Source organism: Budorcas taxicolor, chromosome 5 (assembly GCF_023091745.1).
Source record: "Budorcas taxicolor isolate Tak-1 chromosome 5, Takin1.1, whole genome shotgun sequence".
Classification (NCBI taxonomy): Eukaryota; Metazoa; Chordata; class Mammalia; order Artiodactyla; family Bovidae; genus Budorcas; species Budorcas taxicolor.
In genome coordinates this window covers 36,000,504-36,023,631 of record NC_068914.1, presented here as the reverse complement: position 1 = coordinate 36,023,631, position 23,128 = coordinate 36,000,504, and the positions used below count along the sequence as shown (strand labels likewise).

General features: G+C 42.4%; 1 protein-coding gene across 1 annotated transcript in view; it reads left to right on the top strand.

The window, feature by feature from the left end:
- Positions 1-19,722, top strand: part of ACTN2 (actinin alpha 2) — a 75,735-nt gene extending 56,013 nt beyond the window's left edge. Inside the window, exons 12-21 of the mRNA XM_052639348.1 lie at positions 686-836; positions 4,612-4,720; positions 6,972-7,112; positions 8,781-8,963; positions 11,446-11,580; positions 12,508-12,687; positions 13,568-13,714; positions 15,435-15,500; positions 17,865-18,023; positions 19,497-19,722. Of these exons, the coding sequence (XP_052495308.1) occupies positions 686-836; positions 4,612-4,720; positions 6,972-7,112; positions 8,781-8,963; positions 11,446-11,580; positions 12,508-12,687; positions 13,568-13,714; positions 15,435-15,500; positions 17,865-18,023; positions 19,497-19,655 (1,430 nt within the window). The 3' untranslated portion in view covers positions 19,656-19,722. The remainder of the gene's footprint in view (positions 1-685; positions 837-4,611; positions 4,721-6,971; positions 7,113-8,780; positions 8,964-11,445; positions 11,581-12,507; positions 12,688-13,567; positions 13,715-15,434; positions 15,501-17,864; positions 18,024-19,496) is intronic.
- The last annotated feature ends 3,406 nt before the right edge of the window (positions 19,723-23,128 follow it).

Below are 23,128 nucleotides of genomic sequence, written 5' to 3'. Positions count from 1 at the left end.
AGAGAAATTTTTCTGTTGTTATTAGAAAAAAATCACAGCCTGCATTTAATCTCATTAAAAAATAAAGTTTTCAAACAAGCAGAATTGGGCTAATATGGTTGAACCCTTGGGCAGACAAATAAGAGTACAAGTGTTTTATCTAATAATCTCAGATAATTTTCATGGGCTAGTAATTACTAACTTAACTGAGCATCACACAGGAAAGTCAGATACTTCTTTAGGAATGACACAGACTTGTTATTTAGAATATGCTCAGTGTGCTTTCCGGGCTTCTCAGGTGGTGTTAAGGGTAACGACTCGCCTGGCAGTGCAGGAGACTTAAGAGATGGAGCTTCTATCTCTGGGTTGGGAAGATCTCCTGGGAGAGGGCACAGCAACCCATTCCAGTATTCTTTCCTGAGAATTCCATGGCCAGAGAAGGCTTCAGGTTATACAGTCCCTAGAGTCGCAAAGAGTCGGACATGACTGAAGTGACTTAGCATGCACACAGTGTGCTTTCCACCCTTCCAGAACACACAGGGGCTCAAGGCCTCTTTAGCAGAGTGACAGCCTGAATTCTAGCTGAGATATTATCTCTGTCTTTTCAGGGCTGTCCTCCTTTCTCCCTTCTCTTGGTTCTCTGAAATGACCCAGGGCTTTGCACAGAGGCCAAAGCCCTCACACTCCCTTGCCTCAACCCTTGCAGGCAAAGAGCAGATCTTGCTGCAGAAGGATTACGAGTCGTCAACCCTGACGGAAGTGCGGGCTCTGCTGCGGAAGCATGAGGCCTTCGAGAGCGACCTGGCCGCGCACCAGGACCGCGTGGAGCAGATTGCCGCCATCGCCCAGGAGCTCAAGTATGTGCTGCCTGCGGGCGCTGCCGCTGACATTGAGCCCTGGGTCCAAGCGAGGACCCCACAGAGAGCTTCCCCAGGCATTCCCAGGGAGGGGGTCGTGGGGGCCCGCCTTTCCTGTCCTGTCCTAAATGTCGATCCAAGCCAAAGGATGCTGTGATGGGATTTGTCCTGGTGTTTTTTTTTTTCTTTTCTCCTAAGCTTTTTATTTTGTATTGGGTTTTTTTTGCCCCTCAACTGTATATTTTGTATTGGGGTGTCAGGCCTTCCCTGGTGGCTCAGACAGTAAAGAATCTGCCTGCAATGTAGGAGATCCCTGGGTCAGGAAGATCCCCTGGAGAAGGGAATGGCTACCCACTCCAGTATTCTTGGCCTGAAGAATTCCATGGACAGAGGAGCCTGGAGGGCTGCCGGTTCACAAAGAGTCAGACACAACTGAGCGACAAGACTTTCACTTTCAGATACCCAATTAACTGTGTTGTGGTAGTTTCAGGTGAACAGCAAAGAAACTCAGCCATGCATATACATGTATCCATTTCCCCCCCAGACTCCCCTCCCATCCAGGCTGCCACATCACATTGAACCAACGTGCTATGTAGTGGGTCTTTGTTGTATCCATTTTAAATATAGCAGTGTGTACATGTCCATCCCAAACTTTTAACTGCCCCTTTCCCCCATCCTTCCCCTACCTGGCCACCATAAGTTCATTCTTTAAATCTGTGAGTCTGTTTCTGTTTTGTAAGTAAGTTCATTTATATCATTTCTTTTTAGATTCGGTCTATAAGGGATGTTATAGGATATTTCTCATTCTCTGTCTGACTTGCTTCACTCAGTATGACAATCTCTCGGTCCATCCATGTTGCTGCAGGTGGCATGATTTCATTCTTTTTAATGGCTGAGTGACAGTCCAGGTCCTATTTTTTTTTTTTCCTTAAAGAGTGACACTGACTTTTGCGCTGGTCCTTTGGTTTTGGTAGTGTCCCTGTGTCCATCCATCGGGCAGCACCCCCACACCCAGCACAGGCAGCTCCGCTTCCAAGAGGATGAGAAACAAGCACTCGGGATGGGAACATGGCTTGCAGAGGGGGCCTCACCCAGGCCTGGGTGCGTGAGATGGCCCATATTACCCCCTGCCCCAGGAACCAAAGACCAAGACGCCTCCAAAGGAAGAGATATTAAGGCTGCACTTTCCTTTGTCATCAAATAAGTGCCATTTCATTTGCATGCTCTTTATTTTATGGGAGGAGCTAGCATGAGGTTGAGGCCGGGGTACTTTAAGCCCCAGTGGGTGTTGTAGGTCCCACTGATCCAGATGTTGCCTCTGGCTGTGGCCATCCTTCCAGAGAGGGGCTTCCCTGTTGTTCCTAAGCCTTCTTCTTTTTTTTTTTTAAGGTCCTTGGTCCCTTTCATAAATACAGAATTTCATTCCCTACTTCTCTATCCCTCATTATTACCACTGATAGATCTGTACAATTTTTAGAGCCTGTCACATAATGATAACTTTAAACAACCAATACTAAATGTTTCTTATGATAATGTTACATTTTAAGACTCTCATGTTCCTGTCTTTTGACTGGAGCGAATTCCTTAATTAACAGAGATGGCTTCTTTCAAGAGTATCTTCTTATCCAGCCTTGCCCAAATATATTCTTAAATATTTGTGGCCTTCATATCCAGTTTTCCACTGTACGGTGGCTTTACCGTTGTCTTATTTCTTATGCTTCTTGAATGTTGGCCATCTGGCTGCTTGTTAACAATTTCAAATAAAAAAAAGGGAGAGAAACACGAGCAATTTAATGTTATATCATAGTTCCCATAAATAATTTGGGATGGTTTCAAGTATCGCTCATAAAAACTAAGTAGCAATTTTATATTATTATTATTCCTGGCATCCCCAATGTGTATTTCTTTACTCACTCAAGAGAGGAACCACAGAATCTAAACCTGTGTTCATCTTACTATTATTAGTCTCCCTTTCCTTTTTACCTTTTCTGAAATAATGAATGTTTATGCAGTCCTCAAAGTACAAAAGAAAATACCCTGCACAGCTATGCACACCCTAAGCCCTTGAAACTCGGTGTGTGTAGAGCTGCTGCCGCTGCTGCTGCTAAGGCGCTTCAGTCGTGTCCGACTCTGCGCGACCCCATAGACGGCAGCCCACCAGGCTCCCCCATCCCTGGGATTCTCCAGGCAAGAACACTGGAGTGGGTTGCCATTTCCTTCTCCAATGCATGAAAGTGAAAAGTGAAAGGGAAGTCGCTCAGTCGTGTCCGACTCCTCCATCCATCCATGGGATTTCCCAGGCAAGAGTACTAGAGTGGGGTGCCATTGCCCTCTCCGTGTGTAGAGCTAATATGTATGAATTAGAATTTGCCCTGATGATAATCACGGAAAGCTGTGATCGATGCCTCCACCGTGGATCAGTAGAAGGTTCCTGGGTTTTTAGTTCTGAAATCTTTCTGCTCTTTAATAGTTGCATTTGAAGAGCCATATCCTTTTCACTTTGTATTCAGGACTGTGCATTGCTGGCATGTTTTGGTTGGTTTTGATCTTCTGGTTATAATAATCGCAGAATCTCAGTCCATCTCAGTTAGTGGTGTGTGTGTGTGTGTGTGTGTGTGTGTGTGTGTGTGTGTGTATACGTGTGTGTGTGTACGTGTGTACAAAGCTGCTCTTAAGAACTGTATTCTTTAGGTGATTGGGAGTTTCTTACCCACAGAAAGCATACTCACATCACAACACATGCATCTCCTTTATTCAGAAGCAGTGACATTCAATAAAGACGAGTTAATTTTGTTTAAGAGAATAAAAAGCAGGTTAACAAACAGCCATTGCCTTAATTTAGAGTCAAAAGAAGGAATAAGCTTCAGGGAAATGGATTTGGTCTGATAGGAGGGAATTTCCTAAAAGCCTCATTTTGGACCGTTTTGAAAGGAGATATCTCCTGAAGATGTCTATAAGCCTCCCTGAGTCTTGCTTTCATCCTAACTAAAAGGGTGATTAAATTTTGTCCAGGATTCAAACTTTCTATCCCCAGAGACACTAGGTTTGCTTTCTAGTCAATAATTTGCTTGAATGGTAGATTCAGGTAAAAGGGTAAAATCTCACCTCACCAAGACCCCGTTAGGATGTACAGCAGGGCAGGTGAGGACCGGGGACCGTTGAGGCAGAAGTTACGCTGTCCCTGCTGTCACACAAGTGACATAAGATGAGTCAGTCCTTGTCAGAGAGGAAGGGCTTGGTGCTGCTGGGCTCAGAGTCCCAGCACCTCCGCCCCCCGCCTTCCCCCCGGGACGTGGTGCTCTGTCCAGCCTGGTGCCCTCTGAGAGGAGCCAAGGACACAATGGGGTGCAAGCTGATCCCCTCTCCCTCCCGCACGGCTCATCTGATGTTCCCATCTCCGTGGCTTCAGCACGGTCCCTGGGACTGTCCTCAGGTCAGATTCTTGGCTTCATTTACGGGTACATCACCACTTAAAAATAATGCACTCCAGGGGCCCGGCCAAGAAAATGAAGACAGAATAAACTTAACCTGAGGTGTCAAGAGGACAGCTTTTCTCTCTGTTTAGAAATCTGTTGACCAGCAAGAATTTTCCTAATTCTTCCTGTGATCTGTCAGAGAATAGCGATCATGTTTGCAATGCTGAACAAAACCCTGAAATACTCTGCTCATTCTCCATTACATCTTTTTTTTTTTTAATTACTACCAATTTATTTTGAGCCTGTGTCCACTTTTCTTCATGTCATCTGGGAAAGTTCTTCATTTTCCCTTCTAATAGTGAACTGGACTATCACGATGCTGTGAATGTTAATGATCGCTGCCAGAAAATCTGTGACCAGTGGGACCGGCTGGGAACGCTTACTCAGAAGAGGAGAGAGGCCCTGGAGGTGAGTCTCCAGGCCACCTGTTGGCATGACACCTTCTAATAGAGGTTCCTTTACTAACTCACTGTTATTCATTTTGTTTTTCTGTGGCATGATGTGTATAAACCAAAACAGATTGTCTGTGGACTTCCCTGGTGCTCCACTGGCTAAGACTCTATGCTCCCAATATGGGGGTCCCAGGTTCGATCCCTGGTCAGGGAACTAGATCCCACATGTCACAACTAAAGATCCTGTATGCCACAACTAAGACAGAGCACAGCCAAATAAAATAAATATATATTAAAAAAAAGCTTGTGTCGTGAATAGAGCTTCTACAGAGAACATGAAAATCAGGAGAACAAGGAAAATGGAAAGTTGGTAGTTTTGTTGTCATTTATCCATATGGCAACAACATGCCCTTTTGAAATAAAAATATAAAAATCCAGTAGTAATGAGATAATGGTATAAACTCATTTTTGTAAAATAATAATGGCAGTGAATTTCCCAGCATCCTTATCTAAGAGTAAATTGAGCTGAGACTGAGTCAGGAAATAAGGAAGAATGGAAGTTGAGACATTCAAAGGGAAGATGGCAACACACGTTGAGGTAAGTAAACATGGACGTGAAACAGAATCAGGATGAATCTGGCCCTATTCAAGTATAAGACTTGGAGAAACAGAAGTAAGTGGCTGGTTTTTAGCTGAACCTAATCATCTCTCAAGATTTCCCCAGTGGCTCAGTGGTAAAGAATTTGGCTGCAGTGCAGGAGATAGAGGAGACTCGAGTTTGATTCCTGGGTCGGGGAGATCCTCTGGAGGAGGGCATGGCAACCCATTCCAGTATTCTTGCCAGGAGAATCCCATGGACAGAGGAGCCTGATGGGCTATGGTTCACAGTGTTGCAAAGAGTCAGACACGACTGAAGCGACTGAGCACGCGCACATGCAGTCTTCTCTCACCATGGAAGACCCAGACGGCATGAAGAAAGAAGCAGTTAGCAGCTTTCTGAGTCATTTCACCCTGGCTCTGATGAAGCTTTTAACGTGTAACATCAGGCTTCCTATGTTAATATATTCACTTAAAGAAAAACGTTGAGAGAAAGGAAGGACCGGGCATGTGACACAGAAAGCTCAAATTTTTGGAATAGGAGGAAAAATGACTCCCAACTATGGAAGAGTTTCAGATTCCAGATGCCTCCCTGCCTGCTTGCCAGCTTTTCTGCCATAGGGAACAAGCGTAGTATCGTTCTCTGTGACTTGAAGCCTTGTGCTTTCAAATGCCCAGAAAGGCTGCTGTTGCTGCTGCTGCTAAGTCACTTCAGTCGTATCTGACTCTGTGCGACCCCATAGACGACAGCCCACCAGGCTCCCCCGTCCCTGGGATTCTCCAGGCAAGAACACTGGAGTGGGGTGCCATTGCCTTCTCTGCCCAGAAAGGCAGAGAGGTTAAATTCTGAATGAGGATTTAAGAACATGAAACTGTAGTTCCTCCTGTCCTCTCTAGATAGGTGACTGTTGGGGAAGGCGCAGTGTTGATCATAAAATGAGGACGATCCCGTGAATTTTCTGTGAACCAGCATGGTTAGAGAATCAGGTCCTCTAACTTCTAAAGTGTGCTTTAGCTGAAAGCACCTTACTGGATACTCTGTGTGGATTCTCAGTCTTCAAAAGGTAGGATGTGGGGACTTTCCCGGTGGTCTAGTGGTTAAGAATCTGCCTGCCAGTGCAGGGGACGTGGGTTTGATCCCAGGTCCCTGGGAAGGTCCACGTGCCACGGAGCGACTAAGCCTGTGCCACAGCTATTAACACTGAGCCTGTGCTCTGGAGCGCATGCTCTGCAATAAGAGAAGCCAGTGCAATGAAATGCCTGAGAACCACAGCAAAGAGTAGCCCCCACTCGCCACAACCGGAGAAAGCAAACTCGCAGCAACAAAGACCCAGCACAGCCAAAAGCAGATAGACAAATACATGAATAAATAAAAATTTAAAAAATACAAGAGTAACATGTGGTAGAGTATTTTAAACACTTTCAGAACATTGTGACTCTGGATGTAATTAAATCCACCTCTGATTCGGAAGGTGCTTCAGAGACCTGCACGGCTCAGCCTAATCATTTGGACATCAGTTAATCTTTTTGTATACACATGCTAATGATGAGAGAGTTGTGATGGACGAAATTTCAGATAATAGTTTATTGCTCTGGAGTGCATCTTTACATGTCTCAAGAACTTTTTCTGATTTAGTCTATGATAACACTGGCTTCTATTTAATCTTCAGAGGACTGAGAAATTGCTGGAAACCATTGATCAACTTCACCTGGAGTTTGCTAAGAGAGCAGCTCCTTTCAACAACTGGATGGAAGGCGCCATGGAGGATCTACAAGACATGTTCATCGTCCACAGCATTGAAGAGATCCAGGTAACTGAGCACAGCTCTGTATTCCCACTACTAGAAATGAATCGTAATTTCAAAAGAATTCTCTCTTTTGTTTTGTCTCATTTTTTAATTAAGAAAAATGTGGCTGGGGACATCCCTGGTAGTCTAGTGGTTAAGACTCTGAGCTTCCACTTCAGGAAGCAGGGGTTTTCTCCCTAGTCAGGAAAGTAAGATTCTGCATGCTGTACAGCGAGGCCAAACACATACACGCATATATAGGGCTAGAAAGCCCAATGTACCCTTTGACCTTTAGCTTAAAAATGTGTATACTACTCTGTTACAGCTAAATTAACATCAGCCAAATAAAGGAGAATATGTCTAAAATGGTATGTTCTTTAAAATAGAATGTGAAATCATATGAACAAAATAGACATATATGCTCTTGGACTTAGTCACAGCAAATTATGAGTTTATTGGCTGCTAAGTTTCCTACTTTGCAATGTTTGTATTTACTATTCATTAAAATCTGTAGAATTTCACCAGACCATAAAGCATAAAAAAAAGCACAAATCAGCACCTTCTACCTCCCACAATCCGAAATGTTCTGCTTTGGATCTCTTCTGGAGCATCAGAATTACAAATAAGACTTAAAAGTGATTTAGGGAGGTAAGTTCCTCTCAAATATCCAGGACCCAATTTATTTAGAGACCATTTGATGTATAATGGAATATAAAGAGAAAATACTATTAGATTTTTTTTCTGTAAAATAGATAGATCATCAAAAATAATTTAGATATAAAAGGAATAGTGAAGGTTGGGATTTGAACCCAACCAAGGAACAGGAATTCCTGTCAAGGAGCATTCTAGAAGGGTTTGTACCTGGTTGTAAGGAGAAAGAAATTACTTCCTTGAACGTGGCCTTTGTCTTCTGAAAGAAGCTGTGAGTGTTTCTTGTATGCACTCTTAAGCAGAGGTTGGCAATCTAAAATCGTTTTTGAAATAAGTGAAATATCAAAATATTCCTTGGAAGCATACTTGATGCATGAAGGAGTCTCTTCATTTAGTGAAAGGTGTGCTGGCAGCTGATTGGTTGCAGCATCTGTGCTGAGTATTAGCATCACCCTGGAAGGTGGTCCCCATGGCATCTACATACAACTGAACATAAGGAGCTGCTGTCTTACACACTAGGGTCCAAGGATAGGGCTGTTAAGTGGAGGCTTTATAAAGCCTGAGGGGAATGAGTTTGTTTCTGTGGCCTTTTCTTTTGCAGGAAAGGGAGGTACTTCCTGTAGGTCTGTAGGTATAAAGGCAGCAATTGGTAGGTTCCTTTTGAGGCGCTAAGGGTAAATAAACCCTGGTCATTAGGAAAGGCAGCTAATTTAAGTTCTGTATGTTGCTGGAGAGTAAGACCTAAACAATAGCTGAGCATCATGATTAAATCAGTTATGATTTTTAAAAGAAGAAAACAATTATTTTGTAAAGACTTTGGATTAGTAGACACCAGTGAGCCATCAGGAGGTCTTTTTCTCCCCCCATTTCGACGAATTTGACTTTTGTGTACCAGATAGCTTCTCTGAGACATTCAGAATTTGTCATCTACTGGAGAGTCCTGCGGTTGTAAAGTTATTTATCTGCCTGCTGAAGGGAATAGCAAACCTGTAAAATTCACTCTGAAGTAAGTCAGGTTTTCTCCGCTTGTCTCTGGCTTAGAGCTTGATCACTGCCCATGAGCAGTTCAAGGCCACGCTGCCCGAGGCTGACGGCGAGCGGCAGTCCATCCTGGCCATCCAGAATGAGGTGGAGAAGGTGATTCAGAGCTACAACATCAGGATCAGCTCAAGCAACCCCTACAGCACTGTCACCGTGGATGAGATCCGGTCCAAGTGGGACAAGGTGGGTGACTGGGGGTCCAGGGGTGGGCCAGGAGGCTGTGGGGTGAGGCGCATGTTTTCAAGCTGAGGTGGAGAGAAGAGGTGAACCCCTGGGGAAGTTAGAGTGACTCCCTGGTGATCAGAGTTGCCCTCACTCCAAATTTCACAGTTGCGTTAAAAGAGAAACTGAGGCATAGTAGCAAGTTTAAGTTTTTTTTGAGCAAAAGTCAGTTCGAACTGGGCTGCATCCAATCTAGCAGACAGAAGGGAGCTCCAAGGAGCTGTACAAAATGAAAGACTTTTATAGGCAGAAAAGAGTAGGAAAAAGGAAGTTACATGGCCAAAAAGAGAAGGTTGGTTATTGCAAAGTTACTTCCCTTTAGGAGTCTACCTGGCAGATGGTCTCACTACTGCTAATCAGGTGATTCCTGATTGACTGGTTTTTAAGGTTCCATTTCTGGGAGAGTGGAAATTATATTTAAGTCTAGGTCTGGTGGAGTGGGATTTAGCATAAGCGACTCTATTTTGGGCCTGTTGTCTTGTTTTTCACAGATGAAATATGTTACACTCTTCAATACCTAAATACATTTAGCAGTTTCTATAGTCTGTAAGAAAGTAGAAATGATTGTCCTTAAGGAAAATCTTATCAGTGTTAGCAAACTCAGTACAGGTTATGATACTAAAACTATTTTTAAAACCCCAGCTGAAAATTTGGTGGAATCCATTTTCTGCTGGTACTTCATCAGAGATTTTTAAGAATATGGGATAGACATGTCCCAAGTGTGTGTGAATTTAAAATGTGGGAAAATTACTTAGAAAACTATATATGGGGAACCAAAGGGCTCCCTGCTAATTTACTGCCACTTATATTTTGGAAACTGTACAGATTTAATTATAGTCCAGTGGGATCATGTGAACCCTTTTGTCTCATTCTTAAGAAAGATTTATTTTCATGGTTTAAATTATAGCACGGTTATCTTAGTAGGCTGCTAAGTCTTCAGTGAAGAAGTCCAACAGGGGAATTTGAGGTGGCTTGCTATAAAAACACACGTAACAACTGTTTAGTTACAAACCATGCCAAAGAGGGGGGAAAGAAACAGGCATGGGAAAGAGAGTGTTAAACTGAGAGACAGTTAGTTCTTGTTTCTGACCTTAAAATTAGCTCTGGTCTTCTAACAGTCAGAGTAAAAAGGAAACCGTGTTGAGCTGAGTAGTTTCCTTGGGCAGAAAAAGGGAAATATGCCATTTCTTTTCTTAAAATTTATTTATTTTTTAATTGAAGGATAATTGCTTTACAGAATTTTGTTGTTTTCTGCCAGATATCAACATGAATCAGCCATGGGTATACATATGTCCCCTCCCTCTGGAGCCTCCCTCCCTTAAAGTGAGACACACTTTTCTCCTGTCACTTAAGTTATAAAGCAAAATTTTCCAGAGGGAGTTTTGTAAAAGGGACATTGAATAGTAATGTCTTTTTGCCAATACGCACAGAAAAAGGCTTCTGAAGTAGCTCTTTTGTCTGTGGATTCAAAGAGAACTCAGACATAGCATAAAATATAAATCACAGGGTACAAATGGAATGGAAAAAAATGTAGGCCTGGTGGGATCCTTTCCGGTGGGCCAACATTATTCAGGGTTGAGCTCCCGAACCTGGCAGGGGTTCCCAACTCTTTTGTGTCTTAGATCCCTTTGGTAGTCCAGGGAAGCCTGTGGATCCTTTCTGATAAAAATATGTATAAATTCATAAATAATATTAAAAATTACAAAGCAAATAAATTACATTGAAAAATAGTTATTAAAATATATATGTGTATAACTGAATCACTTTGCTATACAACTGAAATTAGCACATTATAAATCAACTATACTTCAATAAAAAATAAATATTAAAAAAGACAAAAAAAATGTATTTTTAAAGTTGGAATATACTACCATATTTTAAACCCCTATCTAATAGCAGACCTAGTAAATGTGAGTGGTGATGAGTGTGCATCATATTTTGAGAGGTAGGCAGTAACTAATGTATTTAAGAATGTGATTTCTGTTGTGATAAAGTCACAGTAGACTTGGTGTCCATATTCATAATCGAAGGAAATGCTCATTTTCCACTGGAGCTGGGGAAAATAAGGATGTCCGTTTTGGTTCATTCAACTTCACAAATCCTCTGCACTCTGCACCCAGCCCTGCAACCTGCACTGGCCCCGCCCCCCTGGATTAGTGCTGCAAGCCGGGAACCCCAAGCTGGACAAATGGTCAGCGTCCCTTGTGCAGACTGCCTTTCAGCAGGCACTGGTGGCACCGGCTGGCAATCAAGGCTAGACTGAGCTCCCCCTTTAGTCCCTAAAGTAGGGAGCACGCTCCCCTTCCTCCCCCTCCCCCTGCTTCTCCTCCCCTCCCCTCCTACTCTGCTCCCACCCCTGCCCTCCACCCACCACCACCTATCTTGGCCACTCCTCCTGGACCACCGCTGGCCTCTAACCCCCATTGTCCTCGAATCCTGGCAGGTGAAGCAGCTTGTGCCCATCCGGGACCAGTCACTGCAGGAGGAGCTGGCCCGCCAGCATGCCAACGAGCGTCTGCGGCGCCAGTTCGCCGCACAGGCCAATGCCATCGGGCCCTGGATTCAGAACAAGATGGAGGTGGGTTGGTGCTTCAGAGAGAGCACGTCACAGCCTCCAAATTGGTCCCCAAGCAGGCACAACCAAGGCTCTCCACTCCATGCCGTGAGAGCCCTGTCCAAGTCACCTGGGTCTTGCCCTGGGTGGCCCCTGGGCTCTTGCAGCCTGGGCATCAGTTTGGGGGGGGGGGGGCGTTGGGGTGAGGGCGGGGTGCTGGGGGAGAGTGCACACACACCAAGGCTGGTGAGGCTGTTCTCGCTGTCATCCGCTCATCTTGTCGTTAAAAATGGTGACGGGTCTCCTTCTCAGTTTTCAGCCTCTGCAGGACCTAGATTTTAAACCATCCATCCCTAAGGAGGACACGTGAAGAGTCACAAATACTTGGCATTTTCAGAACCTTTAAGGAAAAGTAATCTTTGAATGACACTGATTTCTGGGTTCATCTTATTACCAAGAACAGCCAAGAGACATTTATTGACCTACTGTTTTTTTTCTCTGAGTCCCCCCTTATGGTGATAAAATGTTAGCTTCTTTCTTAAAGAGGAGAATATCTAAAAATCTAGAGAATTCATTTGACCGCTGATGAAGCATCCAGGGGTCTGAAATCTCTCTGGCAGCCACATTCCTGCAGACCATCCCCCGATCTCCTCGAAAAGAGGCAGCTTCAGGCATCCGTCTTCATTGAAAGAGGCTGAAAGGCCTCCTTTCTTCATGGACCTTGGTTGATTTTTTTCTTTTCCTATTCTCTAGATAGATTAGAACTAGGGCTTCCTTCATGCTGTGGTACTGCCCTATTTCCTACTTCATCTGAAAAATAAGGGACTTTGGCTGCCGCCTAAAATGCTGGTGTAGCTGGCATCAGAAGCAGAACCAGGAAGGATGCCGCCCACAGAGTCACTCGAGAGGCTGGCTCACCTTGTTCTCCTCCTCTGCTCTTGCCTCCACCAGGAGATTGCCCGGAGCTCCATCCAGATCACGGGAGCCCTGGAGGACCAGATGAACCAACTGAAGCAGTACGAGCACAACATCATTAACTACAAGAACAACATCGACAAGCTGGAAGGCGACCATCAGCTCATCCAGGAGGCCCTGGTCTTTGACAACAAGCACACTAATTATACTATGGAGGTACAGCTGCCGCACAGGCCTGCGGTGCCCCGGTGCCTGCTTGTGACCACTTCACCTAGTCAGGGTGTTTTCCGCCCACATTTGTCTCTATCTGCTCCTGTTTCGTTCTACAAGTATGAAAGTGAGGGATCATTAAGCCTTTACTGTCACTTTATGTGAAAGAGCTTTGTGAACTAGATCAAGCACTGTGTGTGGGTGATCAGTCGCTCAGTCATGTCCAACTCTTTGCAACCCCATGGACTATAGCCTGCCATGCTCCCCTGTCCATGGGATTTCCAAGTCAAGAATACTGGAGTGGGTTGCCATATCCTTTCCCAAGGGATCTTCCTGACCCAGAGATTGAAGCCAGGTCTCTTGCCTCTCCTACACTGGCAGGCGGATTCTTTACCACTAGCGCCGCCTGAGCAGCTCAGATCAAGTGCTCTACAGTTGTTATTTATCAACATCATCCTCAACTTTGTCTTCATCATTATCACAACAGTGAATTCAGTGCACTGCTTTGGAGAGACTCCCAGGAATGGGACTGTTCCATTTCTAACCAGTTTGGCCCAGTTTTGATCTTTCTGGGAGCCAGTGGGTCTAATCAGGGCTCATCCGCTACCTGGTGAATAGAAAGGTGTTCCTAGTGACAGAAAGACTGTACACTGTACATTTTATTCTACAGAGTGCTAGTTGTCACTGTTAGGACCCTGCTCCTCACTTCTGAGTATTTCCCACTACAGAGTCTTGAAAGAAAGTGGAAAAGTAGAATTAAAAGAAAATGTATCGAGAAGTTGTACTTGTCTCCCTTTGGGTTGACTCTCCTGTTATGAAAGTGAGCAGGCGAAACTGACCTGCTGGGAGAAGCTGGAGCTGATCATTTTCTGTTTTTCCTTGGTAGCACATTCGTGTGGGCTGGGAGCTGCTGCTGACGACTATCGCCAGAACCATCAACGAAGTGGAGACCCAGATCCTGACGAGAGATGCGAAGGGCATCACCCAGGAGCAGATGAATGAGTTCAGAGCCTCCTTCAACCACTTTGACAGGGTACCTCACTCCTAGTTATTTGAAAGGCAGTGCTGGGGACATCAAAAGACATATTTAAAATAGCACTCATGCTGTTATTTTTAAATCGCCATCTCCTTAAAATTTATTGGGAAACAGGAAGATTAAGGCCAGAGGAAAAGAGCCACTGAAATGAAGTGTGCTGAGTTCTGATGTTGCTCAAGCTGACATCAGACAAAATCTAGGTTTGTGGGCCCTTTATACGGATCACTTAACAAATACCTTTGCAGTTGGGAGCAAAGCAAGATTTATTCCAAGTGAAAGTGTGTCCTTAACAGAATATAGTTGGAGGATTTAGTGTGATTTTCTAAGCACTTAAATACGAAGCTCTAATGTACTTCTCCTAATTAACTATTTAGGTGAAGCGCCTGATGAAAATTAGCCTACTCTTTTGCCATAACACTTAATTTTTTTTTTTAACAAACAAAATCAGCTCCTGAAATGTTATAAGAAAAACGTATCAACAAAATGACGACCATATAAAAAGTTTAGTGCTACTCTTAAAATATTATCTAATATTTTGATTTAAACATAACTGGGTAAAACCAGTTCTTCACAAGAAAATGCCCAGTTTGCTTATCATTTAGTTAATAGTGACTCTTAAGGCCACATTCCATTTGTTAAAAGATCCCTAACAAAGTATATTTCATTCTTTTGCTCAGGACCCTGTGTATGATTTACAGATATTAGTTAAATGGTTCTTAAAATGCCTGTGGACTAGACCAGCTATATTCAGGCCTATTAATGAGTTCAGAAAGTAGACTTCTGATCAGGGAGCTGAGGCATAAATAAAGTATTCTATACAGAGATGGATGCTAAAGTTATTTTGGCTTCAGCACAGCTGTACTGTTGATACTGTAACACTGACCTGACTTCCTTCAGGTCAGGTCATTTTCCTCCCATGGAGGGAAATAATTGACCATTGTTCCTGCATACATCACCTGGGCTTGTAGGAGGACAGCTCCACTTGTTTGGGCCACTTCAGAGAGGGAAAATCCACATCTATTTGAATCCAGGGTAACGAGACTGTCTTTTGCAACAAAAGTCCAAAGGAGGACAATGCAGAACCTGCCAAGTTTAAAAGTTTAAGCAAAGAAACTAGAGTCCAATAAAAATTAATTAAAAAACAAAAAACCCAGCTTCCCAGTCTCAGTGAACAATTTACATTCACCTAACAAGAACTCCTTTCATACTAGCTTTCCCTTCCTGCCCCCCAGTAAAAAAATTAATAGAAGTTTAAGTTAAGGATTCTATATCTTGGAGGGACTCGGGCCTGAGAGTGGCTGTAGGGTAACTGCAGCAAGAATCCTAGTCATGCTGTCATCTTTGGGGGAATTTTACAAGCGAGGTCTGCCTGGGGCCTTAAGAGTGTGAGGCTTTCTCAGAACACTTAGACTAGTGTGGGCAGCTTCTGACATGGTCATTTTCAGTGGCACTGAGTATTCCTCCTGCTTTCTTGAAGGTGTGGTCTCCATTTCTGACTGCTGTTTACCCTCCTTCCCTGTTTTTTCCTTTTTAAGAAATTATTTTGTAGTGTAATGCCCCTATGTTGGGCCTATCCTTTCTGTAAATCAGATCTTTAAAAATTCCTGGGCAGATGTCATAGTGTCCCTTCTCTTGCTGGATTTTGTTCCCTGGTCAAGTCGAGTTGTTTATTTTGCCTCTAACATTCAACTTCTTTCTTCTTTCTTTTTGTTGAAAGAGGAAGAATGGTCTAATGGATCATGAGGATTTCAGAGCCTGCCTGATCTCCATGGGTTATGACTTGGTAAGACAGAAGCTGAAATTTTACTACTATGATATTCTACTGAGCTTATTTAGGTTTGTATTTTAGAAGACAACTGGCTTAAACTACGGCAGCCCACTTGGGATTGTTTCATTTACCAAGGTTACTAGGTAACATTGGAGGTTTGCCTGGTACCATATGAAAATAACTTCCCAGAGTCAGAACATATATTCATTCAGTCATTGGTCAGCTGGATTTTTGCTTGTGAAGGAACATAACATAAACTTCCCTGATGGTTTTTGAACAGCATTATGTGAGAGATCATTTACATACCATACAATCGGCCCATTGAAAGTAGACACTTCAATGGCTTTTCCTGCTGATTTTTAAAGGGCTTTTTCCTCTAGTATTTTAGAAGGTAAAAAGTTTTTCATGGGCTTCCCTGGTAGCTCAGTGGTAAAGAATCCACCTGCCAATGCCAGAGACACAGGGTCGATCCTTGATCTGAGAAGATCCCATGTGCCTTGGAGCAACTAAGCTCTTGCACCGCAACTATTGAGCCTGTGCTCTGGAGCCTGGGAGCTACTGCTGCTGAGCCCACGTACCACAGCTACTGAAGCCTGTGCGTCCTAGAGGCTGTGCTCCATGACAAGAGAAGCCACCTCAATGAGAAGCCCTTGTGCAACTAGAGAGTAGCCCCCACTCTTTGCAACTAGAGCAAAGCCCACGCAGCAATGAGGACCTAGCACAGCCAAGAGATTAATAAATTAATTATTTTTAAAAACGTTTAAAATCAGCTAAGAAATCTTACATTTCCCTGTGGGTTGTGAGTACCTGTATTAACCTCACTTCTGTTACCTGTTAACACATTACTGACCAAAGACATTACTATGTCTTTTGTTACCTGAACATTATGGACTGGAGATGTGAGAGTGATATAATTTACATCATCATGCGAAGCTGTTGGAGCTTAAAACTGATCAAGGGTTCATTATGCAAAACTTAATGATTGTTGTTTTCATTCACATTTTGCCCCAGTAGCTTCTAGTCCCAACTTGTGTATATTATAAAAACAAGCTTATTACCATAAAATTTTCAAAAATGATGCATAGCGAAATTTTTTCAATGAATTGTATGCAAATTATTTCTCTGATTGTCCAAGTGACATATATACTTCAGTGTCTCATAATATGATAGTTCTTCCAAATATAGTTCTGATTCAGACGATGTGAAAATTAGACCTACAAAAAGACAAAATATCTTAGTGATTGATTCTGATACGGAAAGTGAAAATGAAACTCCCTCTGCTGGAAGAGACCTTATATAGGTGTGGAGAAGGCAACGGCAACCCACTCCAGTACTCTTGCCTGGAAAATCCCATGGATGGAGGAGCCTGGTAGGCTGCAGTCCATGGGGTCGTGAAGAGTCGGACACGACTGAGCGACTTCACTTTCACTTTTCACTTTCATGTGTTGGAGAAGGAAATGGCAACCCACTCCAGTGTTCTTGCCTGGAGAATCCCAGGGATGGCGGAGCCTGGTGGGCTGCCGTCTATGGGGTCTCACAGAGTCGGACACGACTGAAGTGACTTAGCAGCAGCAGCAGGTGTAATTATTGAATGTAATAACTCTCAAAGTGTTAGTGAAGTAACAGTATTAATTTTTGGCCAGTCAAAGCAAAAATCACTGTCCCACAGGCATTAATTTCTGCGAAAATCCCCCAGTCAATAATGACTTATATGTAATGTTAAACATGAACTACTTTGATGCATCTCCCCTTTCAAATAACCACTGTGAGAGCCCTCCTCTAACCTGCCTTCTCTTTGGCAGTATTATTATTCTCAATTATAGCCCGAGAAAAGGCCTAAGTCTCTGAATTCTTCTTCCATAATTATGTTAAGTCCCAAGGCAACAGGGCTTCCCTGGTGGCTCAGCAGTAAAGAATCTGCCTGCCAGTGGAGGAGATTGGAAACGTGGGTTTGATCCCTTGGTCAGGAAGGTCCCCTGGAGAAAATATGGTGACCCGCTCCAATATTCTTGCCTAGAGAAGCCTATAGACAGAGGAGCCTGGTGGGCTACAGTCCATGACCCCATGGACAAAGAGAGTCGGACATGACTTAGCAACTAAACAACAACAACCCAGGGCAACATGGATCAGAGAGAGAAAGGAATTCTGACATCAGGAGCTTCTGGGTTGATGCTGTAGCTACATTTCAAAATCCTCTAATGGCAGTAAACTTAAGTCACCCATAAGGGGAATCTGTTCCAAACATGGAAGGGAAGTGCAGGATAGATTTAAGTTTTCAAGCAAAAGGGAACTCGCATGCCAACAGGCAAAAGCGGGAGAGCGGCACAGTCAGGAGTTGTGCGCTATTGAAGTCAGTGTTTCCTCGCGCTCTTGCCTCAGGGTGAAGCTGAGTTTGCCCGCATCATGACCCTGGTGGATCCCAACGGGCAGGGCACTGTCACCTTCCAGTCTTTCATCGACTTCATGACCAGAGAGACGGCTGACACCGACACTGCCGAGCAGGTCATCGCGTCCTTCCGGATCCTGGCTTCTGACAAGGTCTGCATCCACACATTTTCTTCTGCCTGTCTGACAGTCTACTGCTTTCGTCCAACAAGAATGGAAACAGTGTTGCAAATAATAATGCTTTTGATACCACTGCATTTTATACCGCATCTGCACTGAATTCAGAAAGCACTTACTCACTCACAACAGGTTAAACACAGACGTTCTGTCCTGGCATTTGTGCTTGGTTTCATAGAAGGAACCAACAGTATGAATTTTGCAGTTTTTTTGTGTGTGTTTTTCTGGTTCAACCCTGCTTTACACTCTGGACTGGTAGATAAGATTTCTGAAAGATGAAACAGTGCAATTCAGATGTTAGAAAACTGAGAACCTTCTCTCAAGGATCAATGACACTGATTGTGCCCAGCCCTTGGAGCAGAGTTAAACAGAACCAAAAAAAAAAAAAAAATGGCAAGTTTTTCATTACATGTAACCTAGAAATTAAGTAGGAGTTTAATTGCAAGTTTAGAATTTTCAAATCTCCCAAAACAATATTAAAACTTTTCAGTATGTATAAGTTCAGTTTGGGATATGATCCCTTTGCCTTGTGTTCTAGCTGAAAGGGAAAGGAAGTTAGGATTCTAAAACACATCAGCTTGGCCATGTTTATTACCTTAAAAAAAATCTTATCTGACAACATAAAGTATCTTTAAAATAATTATGTTTGTTTTAAAATGAATCCTTTATCATGTGGATAGAGGTTGAGGGGAGAAAGTACAACTGATTTAGGAGATAATAAACCAAGGCTTACCTAACACACCCCAAACCCTACTATATATTACAATATATTTGCTCTTTATTTATCTTGACCTATCAGTCTGTTTTATGAGAATTATCCTATTTTCTCCTGGACATTTGACATTAAAAACAAAAGACTCCATTGTTCAATGTCAGTTTAGTTTTGCTTTAGAAGGAGTTTTTCACCAGTGGCAACATGCCTCTAGTTTTTTAATAAATTGTGTAGGAAAGCAAGCACATATCACATGTATTTTTTAAAAACCACATTGATCATTTTAAATTAAGTATTCCTATATTTTCATTAGGGTATGGTGTAAACCAAACCTCCCCTTTATCTTTCTGTATGAAATTTACATCGTAGTATTTACCCTAACATTATGGCTCAGTTTGAGAAGTGTTGATGGTACTTCTCCCTTTGCCTCTATGAAGCATATTAAATTTCCCACTGGCTAGAAGACAAATTACAAGTAAAACTCAGCCTTTGGTTGGCTGTCTGGTACTGTGCCTGTTAGACTCCCTACCTTTAGTCTTTTATTTTTTTCTCTATATCTTATTTTGGAATATAGTTGATTAACAATGTCATGTTAATTTCAGGTGTATAGCAGAGTGATTCAGTTAATCCTTTTTTTAACAATTAAACAAGTGCAAGAAGTATGTCAGTATTTAAACAGTTTAAGTTCCAGTGTGTCTTGCCATTGATTTTTAAAACATGTGTGTACTGTTTTCCAGCCATACATCTTGGCAGAGGAGCTGCGTCGGGAGCTGCCCCCAGACCAGGCCCAGTACTGTATCAAGAGGATGCCTGCCTACTCAGGCCCAGGCAGCGTGCCCGGAGCCCTGGATTACACCGCATTCTCCTCCGCACTCTACGGGGAGAGCGATCTGTGAGGCTGGGGTTTTGTAGTCACTGATTAGAACGCAATAAAAGCAGAAGTCACAGTTTGTTTCTCGGAAACTTTGACAAGCTTTATTACGTTATAGAGGGAGAACACTTTTTTCGCCGCTCAGTTATTGCCAGCAATGTAAGATGGCTGAAGTTAAGTTTTTCTAGTAGATGACATAGTGTACTTTATAATAAGTAGGTTTCTTTACTTCCGAGTTTTTAGCTAAATGCAATGAAATATCAGGGGTTCTGCTGGGTTCTTTGATAAAACAAAGCCAATCCTTGAGTAGTGTGAAATTAGGAAGACCTAAGGATAGAAGGAACATACAAAATGGGAAAATTCTGAGATACCCAAAATTCAAGACCAGAAAAATAATAGTAAATGTTTGACATTTAAAAAAAAATTCTTCATATATATAATATGTTTCTATGGTTATCTCTTGGGGAATATATTTGGGATACTGGTGTTTTACTTTCTGACTTATCCAAAGATTTAACTATATTTAAGATAAATGGTAACTGTCACCTTCTCGTTAGCTGAATTGAATATTGTGAACTTCCAGAGAATAGAAACAGACATCCCAAAAGACTTTAAGCACTTAAAACATTTTAGATAGAAATCATAGCTCTTTGTTATTTAGGACTACGTGGTCCAGTTACTGGACTGCAATGCCTTACTCATACTGCAAAGCAGGAGCCTCACCATGGAAGTTAGTTACATAGCCAGGGAGAAGATGGAATCACTAGGTAAAATGTGTTTGGGGGGTATTATTTATTGATTCCAGGTTTCTGTGGTTTTTCTAGAGCTCGTTAGTGTGTTAGATTCTTACGAGATGACCATATATAAGTGCTCTGGTTTTAAACAAACAGGTGTCAATAGCAATAGTTATGATGAGGGACAAGTCAAAAGCTGCTATTTTTATAGCTCTCCAGGCAGAATTTCTCCTTTTTTGCTGTTAAATTTTACTATCTGGTAAAGAGAAGGTGTTAGAGGGAAGCGTTGATAGGAAAGGACTAACTCTCACCAACAGTAGAGGTAAGTTCTTTAACTGCAGAACCTTTACATACTTCAGGCGGATTCATTTTGTGTAGCAGGAATTCTTGATGTTTCTGCCAGCTCTCGGTGGGTGTCCCCACTGTGATTGGATGGGGCATGTGGAAGCCCCTTGCAGAGGGCACCAATGGCCCCTGCCATCCATATCTGTCAGCTTTCATTCATTTTTCTGCTCGTGCTGTTCCTCCCCTGTTTTTCCATCTTGTTGACAGCTTGTAAAGAATAAAGCAGGAATTCTTTTTATATCTGAATCCTTAATGATCAGATGAATTAGAAACAAATAAAAACAGTTGTAAATAGCAATTGAAGTGTTACTAGAAAAACAGTCATGTGCCTGTTAATCTCTAGTCTTTTTCTTCAGATTTTTCAGTAGCTGGAAATGGGATATTTTCCATTCATGACTGTCCCATAACTTAATATTTTTACACAATTGGCCCATTTAGAACCTTCAACCTTTGTAAGTTTCATTTAATTTGCTTCATTTTATTAAGTAGCTGATAGTTTACAAATTTCTGAAATCTGAGTCCTTGAGTTCAGGGCCGGACACTTCTGGGGTGGTGTTTAGGTGAACTGTGACTCCTTATTCTACTTCATGCAGGTGCTATATTCCAGCTGTATAGGGAGAAAAATGGGAAGATATTCTGTCTTTGAGGCTACTAGAGGGAATTTATGGTGTTTTACGATTGGTATAGGTAGTTCATTGTCCTAAAATCTTAGTTTCTTTACAACATTCAAGCAAGAGAATGGATCAACACTATCTGCTAACAAATGAAAAAGGGAAATAAACTCTGAAACACTTAATAAACATGTTTGTACTCTCATTTTAGAGGTTATTTTTATTTCTGAAGCTGAATTATTGATTAAACTCAATTTGTAAAAGAAAAGGAATCCCTGTTTTATTCTTATTATTTCAGCTGATAACCAGTTTCTTTGGTTAACCACAAACTTTCCTCACTTAAAATTTCCATCATCGCTTAAAACTCTCATTTGGTCTAGCATTTGCCTTGTTTAAAGAATTAGAGACTGGCTTGTTGGGTAGAGGGTAAATTTGAGATGAGGAATTAAGGTTGGCCCAGTTAGAGGTGAGTGATGAATGGACTAGGGAACAAAATGGATTAGGAAGACATTTTTACCCCAGATATCATTTTAGAATCCCCAGTAGGTATTTTGAAAGTGTATGGCACCCCCAGCCCTAACCCCAGAGCTTCTAGTTGTGAAGGGTCTGCATTAAGACCTGGTCATCTGCATTTTTTGAAAGCTCCATGGATGATTCTACTAACCCTCAATTGAAAACCACTGGATTAGAGGTAATGGAAAGGGTCATTAGTAATCAGGAAGTGTAAAACAGATAGAGAAGCTCTTACTGGAAAGGTTAATGGTTGGACCACATGAATGGCCAAGCCAACCCCTGTACCATCTGGTTGTGATATACAAATATTGGCAATGGCTGAATTTCAGATGGGTACACTTGTCTTCATATTCTTTCCTGCTGCATACCTGATTCACACATATTCATGAAATAAGCTGGAGAAGAGCTGTCTACAGCCTTTAAGTGAAAAGAAGCAAATCAAAATGATGTAAAGTCAGAAACTTGTATTTCTTTTTAAAATTTTAATTGGAGTATAGTTGATTTACAATGTTGTGTTAATTTCAGGTGTACAACAAAGTGAATCAGTTATACATACACATATATTCACTCTTTTCCTATACAGGTCATTGCAGAGTACTGAGTAGAATTCTCTATGCTATATAGTAGGTTGTTATTAGTTACCTGCTTTATATATAGTAGTGTGTGTATGTCAATCCTAATCTCCTAGTTTATTCTTTCCTGTCTTTGTATTTTAAGAAGTAGCTAATTCTTACCAAGCTGACAAAGACTCACCCACAGTTGCCTTGGGTCATTTGACAAGAAGGCACTGAGTGTGTTCAACTGTGTCCGTGAACTTTCTCAAATACCCAGGAGCCTGTGTAGTGCTTTAACTGCCCTGTGTGTGACGTTCTCTTATTTCTGATGGAATTGGCAGAGAAGGAGACAAGTTTTTTTTTTCCCCTTTCGGATTCATTAATTAATAACTCAGTACTTAGTGTGTTAGTTCCTCAGTCGTGTCTGACTCTTTGTGACCCTGTGGACTGTAGCCCGCTAGGATCCTCTGTCCATGGAATTCTCCAGGTGAGAATATTGGGGTGGGTAGCCATTCTCTTCTCCAAGAGATCTTCCGAACCTGCGGATGGAACCCAGGTCTCCTGCATTGCAGTCAGATTCTATACCATCTGAGTCATCAAGCAGCTGACAAGTCATCATTCTTTTTAAGCTGGGAGCTGAAGACTGTTGTGATCCATCAATGGGAACCCCTAACCAAGGATTCCCCAGGACCTTAAAGTCTTTTCAAAGTAATCTCCAAAGCACTGCAAACTTCCATGTTG